This window comes from Emydura macquarii, unplaced genomic scaffold, assembly GCF_026122565.2.
Source record: "Emydura macquarii macquarii isolate MOO-44397 ecotype Brisbane River unplaced genomic scaffold, CSIRO-AGI_Emac_v2 contig_2924, whole genome shotgun sequence".
In the NCBI taxonomy this organism is placed as follows: Eukaryota; Metazoa; Chordata; order Testudines; family Chelidae; genus Emydura; species Emydura macquarii.
The window spans coordinates 184,438-205,844 of record NW_027133061.1 but is presented as its reverse complement, the minus strand read 5'-3'; the positions used below and the strand labels follow the sequence as shown (position 1 = coordinate 205,844).

The 21,407-nt window shown below is 52.3% G+C and overlaps 1 protein-coding gene across 1 annotated transcript; it reads right to left on the bottom strand.

The window, feature by feature from the left end:
• Window positions 1-2,418: 2,418 nt before the first annotated feature.
• LOC137167382 (SLAM family member 8-like) lies at window positions 2,419-18,592 on the bottom strand. Its single transcript, XM_067569505.1, has 7 exons — window positions 18,403-18,592; window positions 12,979-13,317; window positions 9,601-9,897; window positions 7,946-8,053; window positions 6,175-6,251; window positions 4,931-5,028; window positions 2,419-2,963 (listed from the first exon to the last, which is right to left on the bottom strand). Exons 1-6 carry the CDS (start codon window positions 18,563-18,565, stop codon window positions 4,936-4,938), a joined length of 1,077 nt encoding a protein of 358 aa, XP_067425606.1. The 5' UTR covers window positions 18,566-18,592; the 3' UTR covers window positions 2,419-2,963; window positions 4,931-4,935.
• Between the last annotated feature and the right edge of the window lie 2,815 nt (window positions 18,593-21,407).

Here is a 21,407-nt window from a genome sequence, read left to right as displayed (position 1 = left end):
CGCCCACGGCCAGTGACAGATCCCAGCGCCGGGGCTTTGCTTGTTGCTGGGTTAATCCTCTTACGAAAAACGCAGAAGACGGGTTCAGGACGCAGCTCAGCGCCACTGAACTCCCGGCATCACAGCTGCCACCCTGCTAGAGAGGAAGGACAACCCAGTGGTAGGGGGGCTAGCCTGGGACTTGACAGACCCAGGTTCACTGCTGCAGACTCTGTGTGACGTTGGGCAAACTCATCGAGGCCCTGATCCTGAAAAGGTATTTAGGTGCCTAACTCCCCTTGATACCAATGGGGTCAGTGCCTCAGTTTCCCCATCTAAGAAATTAGGCTAAGCGGACCCCTCCCCTCACAGGGGTTTTGTGGGGATAAAACCAGGAAAGACTCTGAGGTGCTCAGATGTGACGGGAGCCATACAGGTGCCTTAGCTAGCCAGATCCATGTGTGGGGGATTTAATTCCTTCCTCAGGACCAGAGGACCTGCGATCCAGAACAGAGCACTAGCCCATCTAGTTGGGGACCTGAGGAGAGCCGGGAGTGAGTTGTTTTCATGCTAGGATCCAGATTTTCTGGGCCGTCTGCAAATCTGCCGCCAAATAGGGACCTGGTCACACGTGTATGTTAATGAAGGGCTAAATCAATTGCTACCGAGTCCAGGAGGTCGACAGGTTGCTTCTTACCAAGCCTATAATCTGTTGCTGTGCTTACAAGTGTCTCCAACACCTGCTGCCCACGGCCGGGCCGGCTTTACCCTGCCTGTGGAGCGGGACTGGGAATTCGGAATTGAGGGTGCTGGACGCAGACCGACTGTGGTTCTCTCTGGCCTCCGGCTTGTTTAACACAGCCTGGATTGCCTACGCCCTGCCCCAGCGTTCGCGGAAGAGACTGTCTCGTCTAGGACTTTCTGCCATCCGGCGTTGGCTGGGACAGGTGAGGGGCAGCAAAGCCGGTCACGGGGCTTCGGTCCTTTTTGTGCTCCTCCAAGGTGGATTTACGTGCCCAGGTGGGCGAATACAAACTCCCCCGGGGGAACGGTTCACGCACAGCCGCAGTCATTCGTGCCGCCCAACCACCCACGCACTGCGGCTGGGTCACAGATGGCACAGAACAGACTCTCGCAGCGGGGCAGGCCGAGACAGCAGGGCCTAGCGGTTAGAGCGCCAGACTCCTGCGTTCTATTCCCGGCTCTGTCCCTGCCTCACCAGGCGGCCTGAGGCTGGTCACATCCCTGCTCTGCGGGGGGGAAAGGGACCCGTGTGAGTGTACATCAGCCACTGGGGGGGGGGGGGGTGAATTAGACGTACCCCTCTGGGCCGGATCCACAGAGGCTCTGTCTGGTTCAACCCACAGCTGTAGCAGCCTGGCTCCTTAGCTCAAAGCTGTCCCAGCTCGTGCTTTTAGCTGTCAGGGTCCCCGGTTCAATCCCTGGCCCTGGTGGCCAGCAGGTAAACACGAGGCAGGTGCAGGGGTAGCGTCAGCCTGGGCGTCTGCGATGGAGAAAATCTATAGGCTGCTCCCCCGCACAGCCAGTGAACCTCCTATAAGTCACCCGCCAGCTCTGACACACCCTTCTCTGCTCCCCAGCATGGCGACCACGGCGCCCCTCCACCCCCGGCCTGCCGCCCTGCACATCGCCAGCCAGCCGGAGCTCGCCCACTAGGACCACACTGTCCCCAGGGCTCCCAACCCCACGTCCAACACATTAACCCCTCCCCAAGGGAGGACACCCCCCACCCCACCTCCAGCAACACCCCCCGGCTCCTGTTCTGCCCCCCATCTGCCACTGGGCCCTCGCTGGCTGGCCAGACACAAAGCCAGCCCCGAGGGGGGCGAATGTCCCCGCTCAGAGAGGACGCCGTACGCTGCCCTGAATGGGATGGGAAAGGTGCATCCTGCCCGCCAGCTGGTAGGATCCAGGCCAGGCCAGGGCGCCAGCAGTTCTGCTTCTAAAGGCCGCAGCATGAAAGCCGCAGCCGACTCTCCTCGAGCACCCCCGAGGGCGACAGAAGCAAAGGGACAAATAAAAATAAACATCCATTGGTCTAAGGCCAAGCCGAGCCGGGAGCAAATCCTGGCTAGCGCCTGCGTGCGTCCAGCTCTTGCAAGGTCCCTGCAGCGGAGAGCCAGGCACAGCCAGCCCGAGCATGCTGGCCGGGGCTGCTGTTTGTCCCAGTTTCCAGGGAACTGCACTTGTGTTCCCCCTCCTCGGGCCCTCGAGGGCACCCACTGCAGGGTTTCCAACTCCCTTTCCTGGGCGAAGACCCACGTCTGGCTCCCTCCTGACTGGGGGTTTTAAGGCTGCACAGCTGCCTGGATCACACTCCTCCCCATCTGCCAAAACAGGCCGGCCCGCGTGCGCTCAGCTTTCTCTCCCCGGGCTAGGGTAGGTTCCCTGCAGTTGCCAGTCACCACATCGCCCCTTTCAGGCAGCATGTTTATTCTTCAGATGAAAGCGTTATAGAGAAAGCAGATGAAAACAACCAAATAACCAAGACAAAACGCTTGCCAGAGGACACCCCGCACCCGCCTCAACGTCGGGCTCTGGTGGGTTCAGTCCTTCAAAGCCCATAACTGGGTTTTCCCGGGGTTACAAGTTCATCTGTCTTAGAAACCAAACCAGAACAGAGAACAGGCAGATCAGCTTTCATATCACACGCTCGCAGCAGACAAAGCGTCCCTTCGAAAGGCTGGGTTTTTGCAGAACCAGAGTGGGGGAATTCACATTAACCTCACCCTTGGGGTTCCCCAAGAAATCCACTTCACGCTTCTTGTCCCAAAAGGCCATAGGTGTCTGGCACATTTTCAGCATGGTCTGGTGAACTCCAGGGTCTCACCTCTGCCCTCGCTCCCCCCTTGAGAGGTTACATGCAGTCCCGGTCCACCGTAACACACACATTTTCTCCCAGAAGAGCTCTCAAGGACATTGCAGGAGAGTGCCATCTCTGCCACGCTCTTCTCGTGGGACTCCTGCTTTGAGACAAAGCAGACAGAAACAAACATGTTTTGCATGGTCACCATGGTGGGCGGGGCGGGTGGGGTGTGTGTGTCTTTCGCTCAGGAATCTCAAAGCACTTCAGCTGAGATTTACGCAAAAACCCTCCTCGCTTGGAGACATTAAAAGGAAGCACAGACGAGGAGTGAGTTAGCGGGACAAGAACCCAGGAGTCCGGGTTGCCAATCTACTCCTGCTCTAACCATTAGCTACCACTCCTCTCCCTTAACGGGGAATACAACCCAGGAGCCCTGAGACTCCTACTTCTCCGCCCGGTAGACCACATTCCCTTCCCCAGAGGTGGAGACAGAACCCAGCAGTCCTGATTCTCAGCCTCCTGCTCTAATGACAAGACACAGCTCTGTCCCTTTAGCGCTAAAGGCGTCTCTCCTCCTGCCGAGGACCAGGTTTCAGGTTCTTTGAATGTGTGTCCCCTCCATTTGGCATTTGTCCCCCTCAAGGATTAGACTCCCAGCAAGGCCGGACTTCACCCCAGATCCATGATTGTTCCTGCGGAATGGTAACCTGCCAAAAGTTCCACGCCCACTTGAAAGGCAAACATTGCTGAGATGTTCCCAGGCCCTAATCATGATGGATGGATTTAGCAGCCCACCGTGATTTATGGAGAGGGAAGTAAAAAAGGGATGTTGGCAGGGACAACATGACAGGCTCTGTTCCCACAATGTTTCCAGTGCAAGAGAGCCAGAGAATTCAGCGAAGCACCTATGTTCTGGGCTGTGCTATTTCTCTGAATCTTCCGAGAAATCCCTGCCAAATGATCTTATGGCCTGTTTACATAAGGGGAAGTTATTCCAGATTAAGATCGGGTATGAATTTGAAGCACTATAGCTATTCCTGTACATCTCCCTGTACGGACACAAATTAGCTTAATCCAATTCCAAAGCACTCTTACTCTGGAATAGGAATGTCCACATGGGGGACTATTCCGCAGTCGCTATTCCAGTTCATTTCCCCATGTGAAGAAGTCCTAATTTCTACGCTAAGGCCCTGGCCATGTAACTACAATTTATGCCCACTTTAAGGGCTCCTTATGCAGCCTTGTCAGTGCAAAGGGGGCTTAGTGTGAATGAGAATCAGAGCCAACATGCTAAGAACTGGATAGTCCTCTCAGTTCGCGCTAGAGCTGGTAACTGAGGCTGGCCAGAACACGTGGGCCCCTTCCTCCCCCCCAAGAAAAAATCAAAACTCGAAAACGTTCTGCTGAAAAACGGCTGCTTTGATTTGGAAATGCCACCGCACTGCCTCATGGGAATTGTAGTGTGAGTCTCTCGGGCCCTCGTTCTCCTGTGTGGGTCGGGGCCTCCGGCTTGGACAACACCTCCCACGATGCACCGGGGTCTCCCCACTTGCAGCTGTGCATGTCCCGGGACCACAGTGCATCTTGGGAAACGTAGTCTGGCTGGGGAGTCACAAATGTCCACAGAAAACTTCCTTTCACCCCCCAAAGTTCATTTCTGGCCAAAAACCAGGGTTGATGGAACCTTTCCAGCCGGCCCGATTTGTAGCACGCCTCCCACCGGCACCCAAAAGCGATCCCAAGGGTTCAGACAGAGGCCAAATACCCCTTCATTTGGCTGGGCTGATGGCAGGTCTGCGCTCCATTGGTGGCTGACCACTTCAGCCCTAGCCCGGCCGGAAGGTGCTAGGGTAACAGCACAAACGCTTCAACTTGTCGCCTGCCCACGGCCAGCCCACAGTGCGCTGAGAGGCCTTTCAAAGTCTCCCACGATGTACCGCGAGATGGGTACCCAGAGGGCATAGCAATAGCGTGGACAACCCCGCCGTGGGTCAGCACAGGAGCCCGAACAGGCTTACGGAGCGGTTCGCTCTGAAACCAGTGCCACTCAACCGGCTCCGTTAGGAATGGTTCGATTCCGTAGTGTAGACGCAGCATGAGACCCACCCTCATGACAGCCTTCACCTGGCTTAGGAGAGCCGCTCGGAGGAGCTAGCTTGGACCATTCGGACCTGATCATAGACGGTGGTGATCGCCGGTCTCTCGCGTGGGCAGCCAGGGTCCTAAGAAAACAAGAAAAAAACCTCGTTTCTGGGCCTGTCTTTGCTGGTTAATTAGCAGAACTGGAAATGGCTCTTCATTCACTGAAGGCCCCGTGGAGCTGTCTGTGTGGCCCTGGCTTCAGTAGCTGCATAGACCAATGAGGAGGGAATTCCACAATGAGTTACAGTCATTTATCCCCCTGCCACAAACACAGTAAGAATAGTTTTGTCTTTGAGGAACAATGTGTGTAAGGGGATCCGTGGGCAATGGGAAATACCCTCCTTCCGACAGGACTCGATCTTTGCTCAGTTTGCTCAGTCCTCAATCACTCCAAATCCTATCGCCGGCAGTGGGAGTTTTCCCTACGTAAAAATTCTACAGATTATGCAGAAATTCCGGTTTTGCCCACCACTGAAATGCAGCCACCTCTGGCGTAGGGTGGGGGCCGCTGCTTCACATTACACAGCAACATAGTACAGGGCACACTCGCTCCGCTCTGAAATGCAGCCACCTCTGGGGCGGGGTTACCGCAGCTGTTTAACAGCCACATGGCAAAACTGCTCAGTAGTTTAGGACAGGAAGTGAAGAAGAAACCCCTGTCTCTGAAACTTCAGAGAGAGCTTGGGAGGCAGCATGGAGCTACTCCAATACAGCAGCACGGATTCAGTGAATATAAGAACAGACGGGAAACAGGAGAGAGACGGACTCCCTTCCTGGTGTGTCACGGGGGCACATTGCCCAGAAGACACTATCTCTGGAGGGAAACGGCAGTTGGACATCATCTCACGGCAGCTCAGGACGCTGCTTCCTGACCAGTCATTCTCCAGCAAACGAGGCTGATTAATATCGTCCGAGGTCCCAGCCCGGTAAATGCCGTTTCCTGTGGTTACCAAGGTTCCAGCTTATTCAGAACACAAATTACAAGCAAAGCAAACAGACTGGAAGGCTGGCGCGCAGCTGCTCGGGGTCACAGAGTCAGAGCTGCTGCTGATTGCCCGGGGGGGGGCTGGCCGGGTCACCCCGAGATCAGGAAAATATGTGTCGTTGCACAAGTGTGGTGCGAATCCACAAGCTGTTGGCTGATTAAACGGGGTTAAACCCGGCCCTGGTTTTGCTTTGCCCTAGACGGTGACGGGGCCCTGATGACTCCCCTTAAGGCAACTCACCGGGTCATTACCCTCCGGCGGGCTTCTCTTCCAAATCTGAGCGTAGAGGGGCTGTGAAAGATGTTCTTCTTCTGGGGCTGTGTGGAGAGAGCATGAGTCAGATCATTATCCTACCTCGAGAGGGGGTGGGGGACCCTGCCTGGTCTGGCGCTGCAGCCGCCATGTCCCAGCACTGTCACTGAGGGTAATAATCCCCAGTGAGGGCCAGATAATTACGATCCTGTTTTACGGGAGGGGAAACTGAGGCACAGCGGAGGGCAGTGACTTGCTCAAGGTCACCCAGCAGGCCAATGGCAGCGCTGGGAAGAGAAGGCAGGTTTCCTGAATCCCAGCCCACTGCTCTATCCACTAGGCCACACTAGGCCACGCTGCCTCCCAGATTCTGCTCTCTGTCACTCTGGCATAAATCTGCAGTCAGGCCAGCGCCGCAGATGGATTGACCCTTTCACGGGCATCAGCGCCGTTACTGCGGATTTGCCCCAGCGTAGCCGAGATCAGAGCTTGCCTCTGTGCGTTCCCCCCGTGGGGAGCCAGCCGGGTCTTGGGTGTGCTAGGCCCAGGCTAGCTGCATGGGGGAGTTTTCCCCTCTGTGCGGTGAGGAGAGCGGTACTCACCCGTCTCCCGGGGGCTGCTGTAGCCCTGTCTGTAATGGATGTGTTGTAGCTGTCACACCAGGCATTGAACCCAGGACCTCCAGAGCTAACGCTGGAGTTACTGCAGGTTCGTAAGAGCGCCCATACTGGGTCAGCCCCATGGTTCCTCTAGCCAGCGGCCTGTCTCTGAAAGGGGCCCGGGCCTGACGCGTCAGAGGGAGTGACCAGAACCAGAGAACTGTTGGGTGATCCATCCCCTGTCATCCAGCCCCAGCTGCTGGCATTAGCTGGAGCGAAGGCTCTCCACGTGGAGCTGTGGCACTGAAACGCAGCCACCTCTGGGGTGGGACGTGGCAGCTGTTTCCCATCACACAACAACATAGTAAAGGGATTACTCGCTCAGCTCTGAAATGCAGCCACCTCTGGGGTGGGGCGTGGCAGCTGTTTCCCATCACACAACAACATAGTACAGGGATTACTCGCTCAGCTCTGAAATGCAGCCACCTCTGGGGTGGGGTGTGGCAGCTGTTTAACAGCCACACAGCAGAACACAGTTTGTAGATGCACAGAGAGGGCCTGGGCTCACCCTCCCCTGCCCCGGGGGTTACACGTACACAATGCTCCAGTGAAATGTGTGACGCAAAGTTTTATAAGTTTAAAGCACCCTTGAGTTGAAACGGTAACACAATGCAAAGCCGTTACCGCCAGCTGTAACCACCCCGTGCCCCGCTGGCTACCTACGACTCCTCTCCACAGGAAGCATTACACCGCTCAACAAGCAGTTGTGTGTCGACCCCCCGCATGGATTGTCAAGCAGTTTGAACCTAAGACTTTCACCTCCAAAACGCAATCTTCTCCCGTTTGAGCTACAGGAATCACTCCAGTAACCGCAGCAATGGAAGGCTTTTATCAGCTACATTAGAGAAGGATGCAAGACGCATTTTACATGCATGTTACGTTTGCCGGATTGGACCTTTACTGTGTAACGTTAAAGAAAAGAGACCACATCGTGTAACCATAAAATACAGAAAAGACGGGGGTAAGGGGTGCGACTTTCCTAATTCTGTGCTGTAAGTGGCTGGCAGAATTGCTAATGAACTAGTTAATAATCAGTCATTATTTGTGAACCAGCAGCTGAGTGGGTCCATGGGTGTTTCTGGAAGAAAGATGTTACCTACCTCGGCCAACTGGCTTTTTCCTCCTTCTCTTCCATAGCCAGGTCCCAGCACATGCTGCTATGACGACAAACAGCCCAATGAAAATGGGCCACTTCCAAGTGCCAGTGTCTACAGATCAGAAAACAGGACAGGTTGCCACGCTGGGGAAACACAGGACGACGCAGCATCCCCAGAGCACAGCACCGAGCCGGGCTGGCTGTGCGTGGGAAGGAGGGTTGATGGCTCCCACGCCCGTGGTTCCCTTTCCGTTGACTCCCGTGGACTTTGGACCCCGACCATATGGCCAGGTGCTTTATAAATCAGACACCAAGGTCCTGCCCTTAAAGCGCAGGCAGTCTAAATACACGCTCGAGCCGTCGGCTTTCAGGCCAGAAAGGACCCAGGGGATCGTGTAACCTGCCTTCCTGAGCCGTGACCTAAAACTCAGGCTTCTTAGAGTATGTCCAGACCGAAAATAGACAGCCCCGCAGCCCGCGCCCCGTGATCCTGCGTCAGCCGCGGGTTTCTAGCCGCAGGGTAGACGTGCCCTAAATGCCAGGCCAGCCCTGCCTTAGCTGAGGTTTCTGCAAGAGGGGATTGGCTGCGCGCCTTTCCGTGTCCTCCTCTGGGGAGGAAACAGGACTCGTCTCAGTGGCATACCGAGGGAGGAAGCAGGGGGGAGGGCGGGGGATGCCCCTGGGCGCCGACCTGGGGGGGACGACACCGGCCTGGCCCACGGAGGAGGAGCCGCCCCCCCACCCCCAGCCTAAGGAGAGGAGTCACTGAGCCTGGGATACAACTGGTTACGGGAGACAACGAATGAAAAAAGCAGGAAGGGGCATGGGGGGGTCGTGAGGGTTTAAACGAAGGGAACCGGAACGGGGGCACCGAGCAGGGAGCCCCGGACGCTGCCCAGAGGAGCTCTGCCGGATGCGGGAGTGCACGAGGGAACAGAGGCAGGCCCCACAGTCGCAGGGCGCTCCTCCTCCCCCCGCCAACCTCCTCTCCCTGGTCTTGTAGGTGGCCGTTTCGGCCAGGGCAAGGAGGAGGTTGACGAGGAGCTCCCGCGACTTCATGGGGCCGCCGACGGGGTGTGTGTAGATGTTGCAGGCAGCCAGGGCATAACCCCAGCCCCTCTGCCCCTGCGCTGGGTGCCAGGAAGGAGCCGCGGGGACCAGAGCCCGTCACGCTCCCTTCCCTTCCTGCTGGACAGCCCCCAATGCCAGGGGAGAGCAGGAAACTGGCCTGCAGACCCCCCCCCACGGGGTGCTGCCACCACTGCTGCTTCCACCAAGGGGTCGGGGGGTGCGGGAAAGTGGAAAACAGGCCTGCAGACCCCCTTCCCGCACAGGGCACTGCTGCCAACTGGGGGGGGGGTATGGGGTGAGTGGAAAACAGACCCGCAGACCCCCCCGCGGGGCGCTGCCGCCAATGGAGGGGTGGACACCAATGCAAGTGTGGCCCCCGGGTGCCAGAGACCCACGGTACGCCGCTGATTCGTGTGCAGTCTTTAACCAAAGACGTTACACTGGAAAATACCCAGAGCCCGCCACTTTGATGCCTCCCGCAACAAGAAACTGCCCTGCCGGGCCCTGAATTCTGCCGCCTCCTGCCAGAGGGGCGAGAATACACTGAGCAATGAAAACCCCCTTTGGAACTGGCTGTGAATCCCTCACCTCCGCTTTGGCACACGCTCTGCAGGTCAAAGGAGACGCTGCTCCGGTCGACGGGATTGCTGGCCATGCAGGTGAAGGTAGAGGCCGTAGAGCTGGGCTGCAGAGTCAGGTGGAGGGTCCTGCCATCCGGGGTGAGCTCATACCACTCCAAATCGCTCAGGTCTTGCAGTGGGTTCCCTCTCCTCCAGGAGACATTCACCTTTTCCGTGCCAGACACCAGACACTGCAGAGAGACATTGCACCCGTCTGACGTGCTGGAGACCGAGTGATGCCTTATCTCAGGCACTGGCACTGGCTCTGTGTTTAAAAACACAAAGAAAACCCTCATCATAGAATCCGAGCACGGTCGGGTTGGAAGGGACCTCGAGAAGTTATCTAGTCCAGCCCCCTGCACCGAGGCAGGACCAAGTAAACCTAGACCAGCCCCGAGCAGGGTTTGTCCAACCTGTTGTTAAAAACGCGCCAGGATGGGGATTTCACTACCTCCCTTGGAAGCCTGATCCAGAGCTAAAGTACCCTTAGAGTTAGAGAGTTTTTCCTAATATATTTTCCTCCCTTGCTGCAGATTGAGCCCATTGCTACTTGTTCTATCTTAAGAACGGCCACACTGGGTCCGACCAACGATCCATCTAGCCTAGTGTCCCGTCTTCCGACGGTGGCCAGCGCCAGCTGCTTCAGAAGGAATGAACAGAACAGGCGATCATCGAGTGATCCATCCTGTCGCCAACTCCCAGCTTCTGGCAAACAGCAATCCCTGCCATCCTGGATAATAGCCGTTGATGGCCCTATCCTCCATGAACTTAGCTAGTTCTTTTTTAAACCCCGTTATAATCTTTGGCCTTCACAACATCCTCTGGCAAGGAGTTCCACAGATTGACTGGGCGTTGTGTGCAGAAATACTGCCTTTTGTTCCTTTTAAACCTGCTGCCTATTTATTTCATTTGGTGACGCCTTCTTTTTGCATTATGAGGAGTAAATAACACGTCCTTATTTACTCTCTCTGCACCAGCCATGATTTCATAGACCTCCATCCTATCCCCCTTAGTCATCTCTTTTCCAAGCTGAAAAGTCCCAGTCTTATTAATCTCTCCTCATATGGAAGCTGTTCCATACCCCTCATCATTTTAGTTGCCCTTTTCTGTACCTTTTCCCATTCCAATGTATCTTTTTTGAGATGGGGCGACCAGATCTGCACACAGCATTCAACATGTGGGCATGCCGTGGTTTTATAAAGAGACGAGACAATATTTTTATCTATCCCTTTCCTAATGAGTCCTAATTTTCTCATAGCTTTTCTGACTGCCGCTGCACACTGATAGCTATCGACAATCACTCCCAGATCTCTTTCCTGAGTGGAAACAAGTAATTTAGACTTTTTATATGTATACTTGGGATTATATTTCCCAGTGTGCATTACTTTGCATTTATCAGCATTGAATTTCATCTGCCATTTTGTTGCCCAGTCACCCAGTTTTGTAATTCTTTGTAGTCTGTTTTCGACTTATCTATCCTGAGTAGTTTTCTATTATCTGCAGATTTTGCCACCTCACTGTTTGCCCCCCTTTTCCAGCTCATTTATGAATAAGTTGAAAGCACTGGTCCCAGTACAGACCCCTCTCTCCATTCTGAAAACTGACCATTTATTCCTACCCTTTGTTTCCTATCTTTTAACCAGTCACTGATTCAGGAGAGGACCTTCCCTCTTATCCGATGTATGCTTACTATGCTGCAGAGCCTTTCGTGAGGAACTTTCTGCAAATCTCAGTACACTATATCCCCTGGGTGGATCACCCTTGTCCATGAGCTTGTCGACCCCCTCAAATAATTCTAGTAGATTGGCGAGGCATGATTTCCCTTTACCACCTATTCTGTCCTTCTGATATATTTTGCACCTGGTATTACTGTGTCCCATTCGTTCAGTCTCTGCAGGGCTGTTTAATTGCCATGTAGACGTTCCGTTCTGGCTCAGGCTCTGGGACCCTCCCATCTCACAGGGTCCTAGAGCCCAGCCTCCAGCCCAAGCCCGGACATCTACCCTGCAGTGAAACAGCCCCACAGCCCAAGTTCTGCAAGTCCAAGTCCGCTGGCCCGGGCCAGCCGCGGGTTTTTAATTGCAGTGTGGACATACTCTAACTCCCAGTCACTCCACTTGCAGGAGCCCATCAAGCTGCCAGTGGGCCTGGGGAAGGCGCCGTTTGATCAGCCCCAGAGTGAAGGCGTCCCAGGGGGATCATTTGACTGAGGGGTGAGTGGGGAAGTGACGGGAGCTGACTTGTCCCATAAGCCACATTGGTGTGTCCCAGAGTAACTGACCTGATCGTCCTGGCGGGGTGGGGGTAGCCCAGCCCGGGGCTCTGTGAGTGCTGGGTGTTTGGCTAGGATGGAGGGGAAGGGTGAGTGCGGCTCTCACAGCAAATTGGGGTCAAATTCATAACCCAGCTGTACCCCCAGCCACTCGCCCAGCTGTAAACATCAGGCGCGGCTCTGCTCATAGAATTCTGCACCACACAAATGTTGGAGGCTCAGATGACAGGGTCGTAAGCTCAGGATGGATGGAGGAATAGGAAGGATCACAGAGTAATGATAGATACAGAGGTAGATCGATGGGTAGTCAGAAGCACAGAATAAGCCCCTGCCCAGATGAGAAACGGGTAAATAGACTTTTCTTTCCCCTTCTTCTCCCTGCAGGAAGGTTTTATTGCCCGTCAAGAGCCATATGTCGCAGATGGCAGGTGTTCTAAATGTTATAAACAATTATTCAAATATTTGTGTTAGGGAAACTGCTACGCTTATTTGCACAAGACAAATACAGGACGATTATGGAGGAGTTTAATAGGGAGGGGCCCTAACCTGATCCCTGAGTCTGAACCCTTTGAGTTTCAGGGACCGGAGGCAGTTAGTGTGAATCGCTGGATTCACCCTTGTCTCTCAGATTCTGGGTTGGACACTATTGCGGAAAGGGGTCTATTTCCCAATCCTGATTCCGATGCAATCAAAATCCATCAGGAACAGCCATTCCCAGGAGATTTTGGCTCAAGATGGCAGAAATCTGTCAGAACGTCTTTATCTCACTAGATTTCATCCAGGTTTGACCGAAATGTGGTGAGAACAGCCTGCCTGAACGTCCCGTCCTGATGCGACCCTGAACCTGTCATGCCTTTGTGGCCCAGAGAGACTGGACTGGGTTGTGAGGGGTATGAAGGGGATATTTTAGTCAGGCTGCTGCACATAGACAGACCCTATTGGGAAGACGTAAGTGGAGCATAGATCTCGCATTTCACCAAAGTGCACAAAATCAGAGCTTCAACCGCACCCTTCTGCCACTTTGCATTATTGGAAACCCGGTTACATGTAAGACATCGATTTGTCGTCACTTACCATAGACTGTGAGGAGAAAGGTCTGTTCCTGCACAACTGCTGAAAGTAAAGCAATCCGAGCCTCATAAACTCCGCTATCGTTCAGTTCCAAAGCTTGGATCTTCAGCGAGGTCCTGTTGTACATCTCTAGCCTCTGCTTAAATCTGTCGCTGGGATCGGGTCGCTCAAATTTGCCATTGAACTCAGCCAGCTGAATCTTCACACCTGTCCCAGCACTAAAAATCCATTCGATTTTTTCCACCTTCATCCCAGGGGATGGATTCAGAGAAAGCAAGACCGATCCTCCCAGAATCCCGTTCACCTGGTGGTGAGGAGTCTGTGCTTGGCTAATTATGATGCCTAAGAAAATGTAAAAAAAACAAAAAAACAAAAACAAACAAACTAAGAACAACCAAATTCTCCACCATAAAAAATGGTGATATTTTATCATAATGGTGTTTAATATGAACAGATAAATCCGTCCCTGTATTTTATGGTGATCTGGAATCAAACACAGGATTAATAAGGCACCTGGGATGTGGACACAAGAATGTAGGAGCTAACAGGATATTAGATCCCTTCGCCAGGTATTTATTACGGATAAGGCACAGACAGTTTGCGAGCAGTTAACACCCACCCACATAATTTCACATTCATGTAACTTAGCCTGTCCCCATGTTTTAAAATTGTATTTGCTAAGCAGGGGTAGTTTATTCTCTGCAACAGAACCTACATTTCTTATACGCCAACACAGGTTTTATTTATTACAGCCATCCCACGAATGGCAGGTAACCAATAAAATAGCCACATTTTTCACTTGCAGTGTGTGGTGTCATTTGCGTCTCACTTATCATTTCCTATCTAAGATAATTCTGCCTGGGTAAGAACTGCAGGATTTGGCCTGTATTTTATAAAGATCGTTGGGATGAAACAGGCTAGATTAAAAAAAATTCAGGTATTAATGAATTTCCATGTGATCTGAGCTGGCGTTCTTTGTCTGCCATGCTGCACTTTGAGGGAGAAGTGACAGATACGTTTGCATATTACAAGGCAGATCAAGAGGTCACATCACAGAGTTTAGTCTGCATTAATTCTTCCAGTGCCCAAAATTACCAGCTGCTCGTTTCCTGTGCTGCAGAGACATTTCCGCGCTGAGTCGTGCTTTTCTCCCCCTTACTGGCCAGAAGTAATTTTGTCTCAGCCTTAACTCAGTCATTTGAATTTCTCTCTCTCCCCCTTTGCAACCGATCTGAATCTACGTCCGAGGCTGATTTGGTTTGCAAAGCACAAACTGAAATGGCTAGCCAAATGCATGACCAAACAAACCACACACTCTAGTGTAAATAGAAGCACACCTGAGATGCGGAGATCTATTACTTGAGAGATTGCAATCTGCTTCCCCTTCTCCGAAATAGCATTTAGCAGTCTGAAAAAATGCCAGGATGTAATTCTCATATAAGGCTTGCTTTTGCTGCAAAATATCTAGCTAGCTAGATACCGGGATAGGTGCATAGCAATAGATACAGAGATGTGGTTTTAATTCGGCTTTCAGCAGCTGTGCAGACACAGCAGCTCGGCTTTTAACTCTGGTCAGCAGCCCATGCTCGAACTCAGGCTGCCCGCCCACGCTTTAACCTCAGGTAAAAGCGGGATTGCCGCGTCTTCACTGCTCTTTAGCTCAGTGGAGTTAAGTCCACACCTTTCTGTGCAGTGAAGACATAGGCTTACCCCGAAGCACCCTTACACTGCGCCAGAGATGGAAAGAGGCCTCTGAGTGGGCGCAAATGTAATTGACACAAAGTGTAACGCCTCTTGACATGGCCAGAGCGGGGTAAAGGGCCTGTCGTGTGTCTACACGGAAGGGGGTGATTTCCAGGCACTGTCTAGGATTTCACATCTTACCTGCAAACACACTCCAGGGGCAGCGAGTCTCAGAGCCTGAAACAACTGACTCGGGCTGGCGCGGCAGAGCTGAAACTAGCCGTGTAAATGTTTGGACTCCGGCGCTGAGACCCTGCCCCCGGGGTGTGTTTCAGAGTTGGGGCTTCAGCCTGCTCCCCAATGTCTGCACTGCTTTTCTAGCCATGGAGTGCGAGCCCCGCCAGCCTCCGTCCATTTACTCGGGTTCTGAGCCTCGCTCCCCTGGGTCCGCTTTTGCTGCGCACACCCTGAGTGTAAATGAGAACCAGGCTCCAGGGTTTTTAGCATTAACAACACCAGGGGGCTCGATTCCTCAGCTGTGTAAATGGCGATGCGGTGAGCAGAGACCTGTCCTCGCCACACCCGCGGTACACGCCTGCAGCGTCAGTATCTATCTTTTACTTAGCAATGCTACCAGTCCAGAACCATTGGCCCCAACGTCCTCAAATTCTGCCACCGTTCTGAGCCACAGCCAAATTTCACCGCGCGGGGCCCTCCATCAGTACAAAATGGGTCAGAACCAGATCAGAACCCTTCCCCATTTTGCACAAGTGAACACACAGCCCTTGGCTTGGGCCAGATGTAGATCTTATCCTTAACAAGTAATTAATTAATGGTTAATTAGTAGTGGGTTTCTAGGGAGTCGTTACATTCATTAAGCAAAAACATTTCTACAAGCCCCTGGAGGGAACGCAAGCGCTGATCCACCAGCAGCTGTTATCCAAGGATCTGAACATCTGCGCTTCCCTCCAGAGAGGATGGAATTTCACAGGCCCATCGATCAATCTTTTTTTTTTTGCAGCCAAAATTACAGACAGGCCCAACCAACACCCAGCTCCAACAATCCCTGAACTCTGGGGCATTCAAATTCCAGATCCAGATATTTCTAACTGAGGCCACCTATATCCAAAGTGAGCGGTTGTTGTTTAACAGTATGCTCCAGCACACTGATGACAGGGATAATCAATCATCTTTACATACGCCCTAAAAGGAGGCAGTTTTTACACCCAGCAGGATGCCACGGTGATGGGCAGCATGTTAAAATCGAAGAAAGCAGCAGAGGAAGATGTGCGCATGCCAGTCAAGCCTTTGGCTGGATACATAATCCTTTTCCTATTGACATGCCTCACACAGAGCTTTAAGTCTGCAAGGAGCAGGGCTAGGGACGGAGCCATGTCTACACTGTGTGCTTTCCCAGTATAGGATACCGATACAGACTTCCAGCAAAGCGTTCTTAGTGTGGACACAGCTTCAAACAGCAAAACTGCGCTTTTGCAGGTATAGCTTATTCCACCACCCCTGAACAAAACTAGCTATCCTGGTAAAACTGTGTCTACACCGGGGGCTTCTGTAGATCAAGGATCACCCCACCCCTGACTGACAGAACTATGTCCGCAGATGTCTGCAGTGTAGATACAGGCTGAGGCTTTGACTGCACTAGGGCTTTGCCCAGCTTCAGTCCCTGGCGTAGATGCATCACCGCAAAGGCGCTTCTTGCACCAGCAGAGTTTAATCCTGCTTGGAACCGGGGTAAATGGCATTGGTGTAAACGGGATATAGCAGTTTACCCAGGCTAGGGTCGGGGTCTGCACGTTTGCAGTCACCCCAGTGACCTGGGTGGACTACAGGGCAGTCACCCTGCTGGAATCAGGGCAAATCCCCCAGTGCGAGCCAGGCCTGACTTTCTTTTAATGAAAGAGCAGGTCTCCAGCAACCATTTCTCCTGCTGTACTCAGCTCATTCGTGGCCCTATTATAACTATTGAGATAACTATGTAAATTAGACGGCGCCAGTCCAAGACAGGTGTCAGATGCTAGGTCTCAGCGAGGGAGTCCAGCAATTGAAGGGCTATTTCTCTCTCTCTCCTTTCGTACTACAAAGTGTCAGAAAAGAGTTAGACGTGGTTCTGAACTCCAGCTCTGTTATTAGGGTGTCCTAATTTCACATCCTCTTGTCCAATTTGCTTCCACTTGGGCAGAAAAATTCTACCTCACTCTACAGAGCTAACTCACCTGGTTTGAGAGCAATAGGACTTTCTGTGGATTTCAGGGGTGGGAAATGATATTGTCACCGTTTTCTGGCTATAGTTTTTGACCATTTTTACTCTTATAATTTCCCCTTGGAAATTGGATCGATGGGTGGGTGGGTGGAAGAAAAATAAAGAGCCTATAATGGAAACTCAGTTGTAAATTTAGCACCTATCAATCCATAATCCAGAAGACCAGATAACCTTTTCCACATTAAGTCTCCTCTTCCCATGTAGTGGGAACGCCTGTCCCATTTAGCAACATGGAAAGGGCTGGATGGCCAGAAACTGCACGCTTAGAACCTGTGATTAGACATTTGCCAATCTCAGGGGGGAAAATATCCTTCATCAAATGAAGAAAACACTTGGTTAAAATTTCTCTTTCTTTCTCGAACATTTCTGTGACCAAATTACAAGAACGGAGAGTAACATTAATCCAAAAATATATTCAGAAAATGTGACAGTAAAACCTTTATGAATTATTCCGTAAGTCCCCCCCCCAATCAGTTCCACACACGTCTTTATGCTCCAAGGGTTGGTTTGAGTGTCCTAGGAGCAGTTTTAAGACAAAATACAACAAAATTGAGGTGTACAAATAGCATGAGAGTGGCTTAGAGAAAGTCTGTCTGTTTCTGTCTAAGTCTGTAACTTTGTAACTCCCAAATCCTTTAAACTTTTTTTTATTTCTATAGCACTTTCCAAATAGCATTATTCTGGCATTCTGCAGACCATTATTTTTTAAAGGGCAGCAGTGGAACAGAACAAATAAAACACTGCTAGGAACTTTTTGGCTTATTTTTGGGTCTCTGCTTACCATATCTTGTACTGCGAGTCTCTCCAGATTTATTGTATATCCGACAACATCCAAACCCATAAATTACCTAGTGCTTTTGAGCACATTAATGCAAACAAATAAGTGAATTAAGGAAACCCACAGGGGAATTCAAATGGGTTACAGGCATGAAAAAAACAACACAGACCAACCCCTTTCGTCCTCAGAGCCAGGCAAAAAATGAACAATGCCCAGAAATCCAGGTTTTCAACTGCTTTTGTCGGACAATTGTGGGAAGATTATTTTGATTAATCAGATTCCAACTTTCCTCTCCATTTCATCCCACTTGCCCTGCCACTTTTCTAAATGCCTAGCAGTAAAATTCATTTTGTGATCAGAGTTACAAAGCTCTGAGCACTTTACATGTGTTTATTGACTAGCTGGATAGTATTTACCACAGAATTATTCTGGCACTATTCAGCTAGCATTCACTAGCTGTTCACTTCTCTCCCATGGATTCTAAACGACTGCATGTCTGACACGGTAGCTGCCGTGTATGCAGGCTCATAGGATAATTTGCTAAAAACTCTAATTACTCCCTGGGTTCATAATAAGCCACTTTTGCATCTCCAGCACTTTACTGCTGAAGACACAGTCCTGCTTCCCTGCCCACGTGTGGGTCTTTCCCCTGGGTCGGTAAGGTTTAAGTCAGTGGATAGTCACTTACCTGCGAAGAAGAAGCTGCTAAGTGTCAGTAGCAATAAAGGGACAGAGGGCCGTCTGCTGGTAAATTTCACCTCCATTTCAGTTGCCTGTAGCTTGAAGAATGCTAGCGAAGCTGCAAGTAAGTGCAGAGGGGGCAGTCCAGTGCAAACAGACACACCTGCCATTCATCTTCTCACCCATTAGGCACACGTTGGGGGTGGTTACCCTGGAATATGCTTGCATAAATCAAATGACTAACAAGTTGTTAACTGTGTGTGCAAAGCAGCATTTCGGCAACCCAGCTAACTGGACCTCGTCCTCATGCACCCTGTCTTACGGACAGTTCTCCCCAGTCTTATCCAGCCCTGACAGAAACGAGCATCGCAGGCATTCACAGCTTGACATTTCCACGCACTATAACTGTCGCCTGATTGGACTCTGTTTTCCTCTTTTCGTTTCTCTTGGGGCCAGGTGAATCAAAAAGGCAGCCAGTCTTCTCGCTGATAAAACAGAACAGCCCGGAGGTAGCGTTGCCTGTGTTTGCTTTCCACAGAGACTCTCGCAGACCTATTTATTGGCAGTATGTTTATGCTAGTGAACAAAAATATTATACAGCGATGGCTCCTATCACCGCAGCCTTAGAATGCCTCCCACACACAGATGAATTATCCCCATCAGCCAGGGACCGCATTGTCTCCCTTGTAGATGCAGCTCCCTTGTGATTAGTGAGGTTTCAATGTGAGATCTTTGAGGGCAGACCTCTATTTCTTGAGCTAAAAGGCCAGGGGATAATGCTACTGCCCTCCTTGGTTAAGTGCTTTTAGACCTACTGAGTGATAAGGGCGATGTATGTCGTCACTGACAAACACACACACACACACACACACACGGATAGATAATGCACACGGGTTAGCTATTTCACAGTAAAATTCAAGTGGAGACCATTCTCTGTAGCTTTTCCCCACTCTAGCTAGGTAAGTCAACCCAGCTGCCTGCGTGTGACCTCGCCTAGCTCCATCCTAGGGCAAGCGACGGAGGATTTTACAGCTAAATCAAAGGGGGAGGAGGGAAAAAATGACACCTTTTTTGGGCAGTGAAGACATGGCCTGAGTCTGTTGGCCAATAGCTATGCTGCATGGGCCAGCCTCGCTGGGGGAAATATGACACACACGGTCTGTGTGTCACCGACCACACGCCCACCTCAGGTGTGGGGGGCTGAGATGAGGTCATGTGTCCAAGGTCCCCCAAAAGTGACAAAACTCCCAGGTTCCAGGCCAATCACTGGGCCACAGGATCATCCTCCTGCAGCCTGGCTTCGATGGGGCTGAAATGGGGAAAGCGCCCCCATGTGCTTCTCCAGGAACTGTTTAATCAGCTTTATTTGACTTAGAGTGGGAAATCTCCAAGGGAGGGGAGGGGGGGTCATGGTGTTTGAGGAAGGCGGCAAGGAATTCGCAGGTCGCTCGCTCCCGCTCTCACACACCCCTCGCCCCTCACTGACCAGTCACCCACACCCAGCTCCAGGCACTAGCACCTGGAAGTGCTGCTGATCTTCTTTTTCCCCCTATGGAAAACTTCGATTTTCAGTAGCAATTCGAAACTGAACAGCTTTGGCCAAACCCCCAAATATTTCAACTGGGACATGCTCCGCGTTGCCTGATGGGAGTTGGAGTTTTGGATGCCTTCAGTTCCCTTTGTCTTACATAGGCCAGGTTCCCTGGTCAGACGACGTTTCCCTTCATGCACCATGACATCCCCTCTTCATCATGAGAGGAACTCACCGTGATGCATTGTGGGAGATGTAGGCAGGTCAAGAAGCAGCCCCACACTCCCATGGAGACATGAGGCAACCCAACTACAATTCCCATGACTCACCATGGCCATATTTCCAAATCAAAATCATTTTTTTCCGACGTGCTTCCGACGACAAATCAACGTTTTCTGCCCAATGTAGCCTCCTGGCCTGAAAAAGTTTGGTGTGTGAAAATCCCACTTTTCTGGCAGAACCCTATTTGATGGGAAAAGTTTCAACCAACCTTAGGTAGAACTTTCCTCTCCTGTCCTGACTTACGTTCCGCCTGCTGGGTGATCACGAGGGCTCCATGTAAAACTAAACTGGCTCTTTATTAAGAGACCCATTTGAAGTGGGTTGCAGCTGCAGCCCCGATTCCAGCCCTGTGCACACAGACTGACTTCTGCCGGCTGCGCTGCCCCCAAACGCTCCCCTCCTCCAACCTGTGCTTCTCCCCTCCACGTGCCGGGCAGGTCGCTACATCTTTCCTTTCCACGATGTTCTGCTGCGGTTGCGGCTTTTGGGCTGGCATTTGCTGACATGCTGGGGCCACAGGTTATTAGTAGGAAGACGGCCTGTACCGCCGGCCCGTTGTACTCTGCATGGCCTGTTGCCATGTGATGGTTGGCCCCAGACCTGCTCACCTGTTGTTCCTCTGCGGGGCTGCAGCAGATGACCCCGCACGGGAAGCGGAGTCTTGGCTTTCCGGCCCATCAGTCCGTGTGCTGGGCTACGGACTAGTCCTCGGGAGGGTGTGTTGGGAGGCAAGGCGGGGAGAGCAGGGTGTGGCAGAGGCCCAGGGGAATCTGAGACGCAGACGCTGAAGCCGGCCGAGTGAGCCCAGGAGCTGCATCTCTCAGAGGTGGGGCAGGGAGGGTGATACCTGCCAACACCCCCAGGGGCAGATGCCCAGCTGTGGGCATGGACCAACAGCACAGCAGGGTGGGAGGCAGAGGACATAGGGTTGCCAACTTTCTACTTGCTGAAAACCCGAACACCCAGCCCCGCCCCTTTCCCCAAGGCCCCGCCCCCTGCCCTGCCTCTCTTCCCCCCCCATTCCATCCTCCCCAGAGACTCACCTGCCGCCTGCAGATCTGGGCTGGGAGGAGCTGATGCGGAGCCTGCCTGCCTGCCCAATTGGGGCGCAGTGGGGCAGGGCAGGGGTTAGTCCCCAGAGCGAGGGGTTGGGGTGGGGAAATCGAGGCACAGCGGGGCAGGGGGGAGGGGGATTTTCC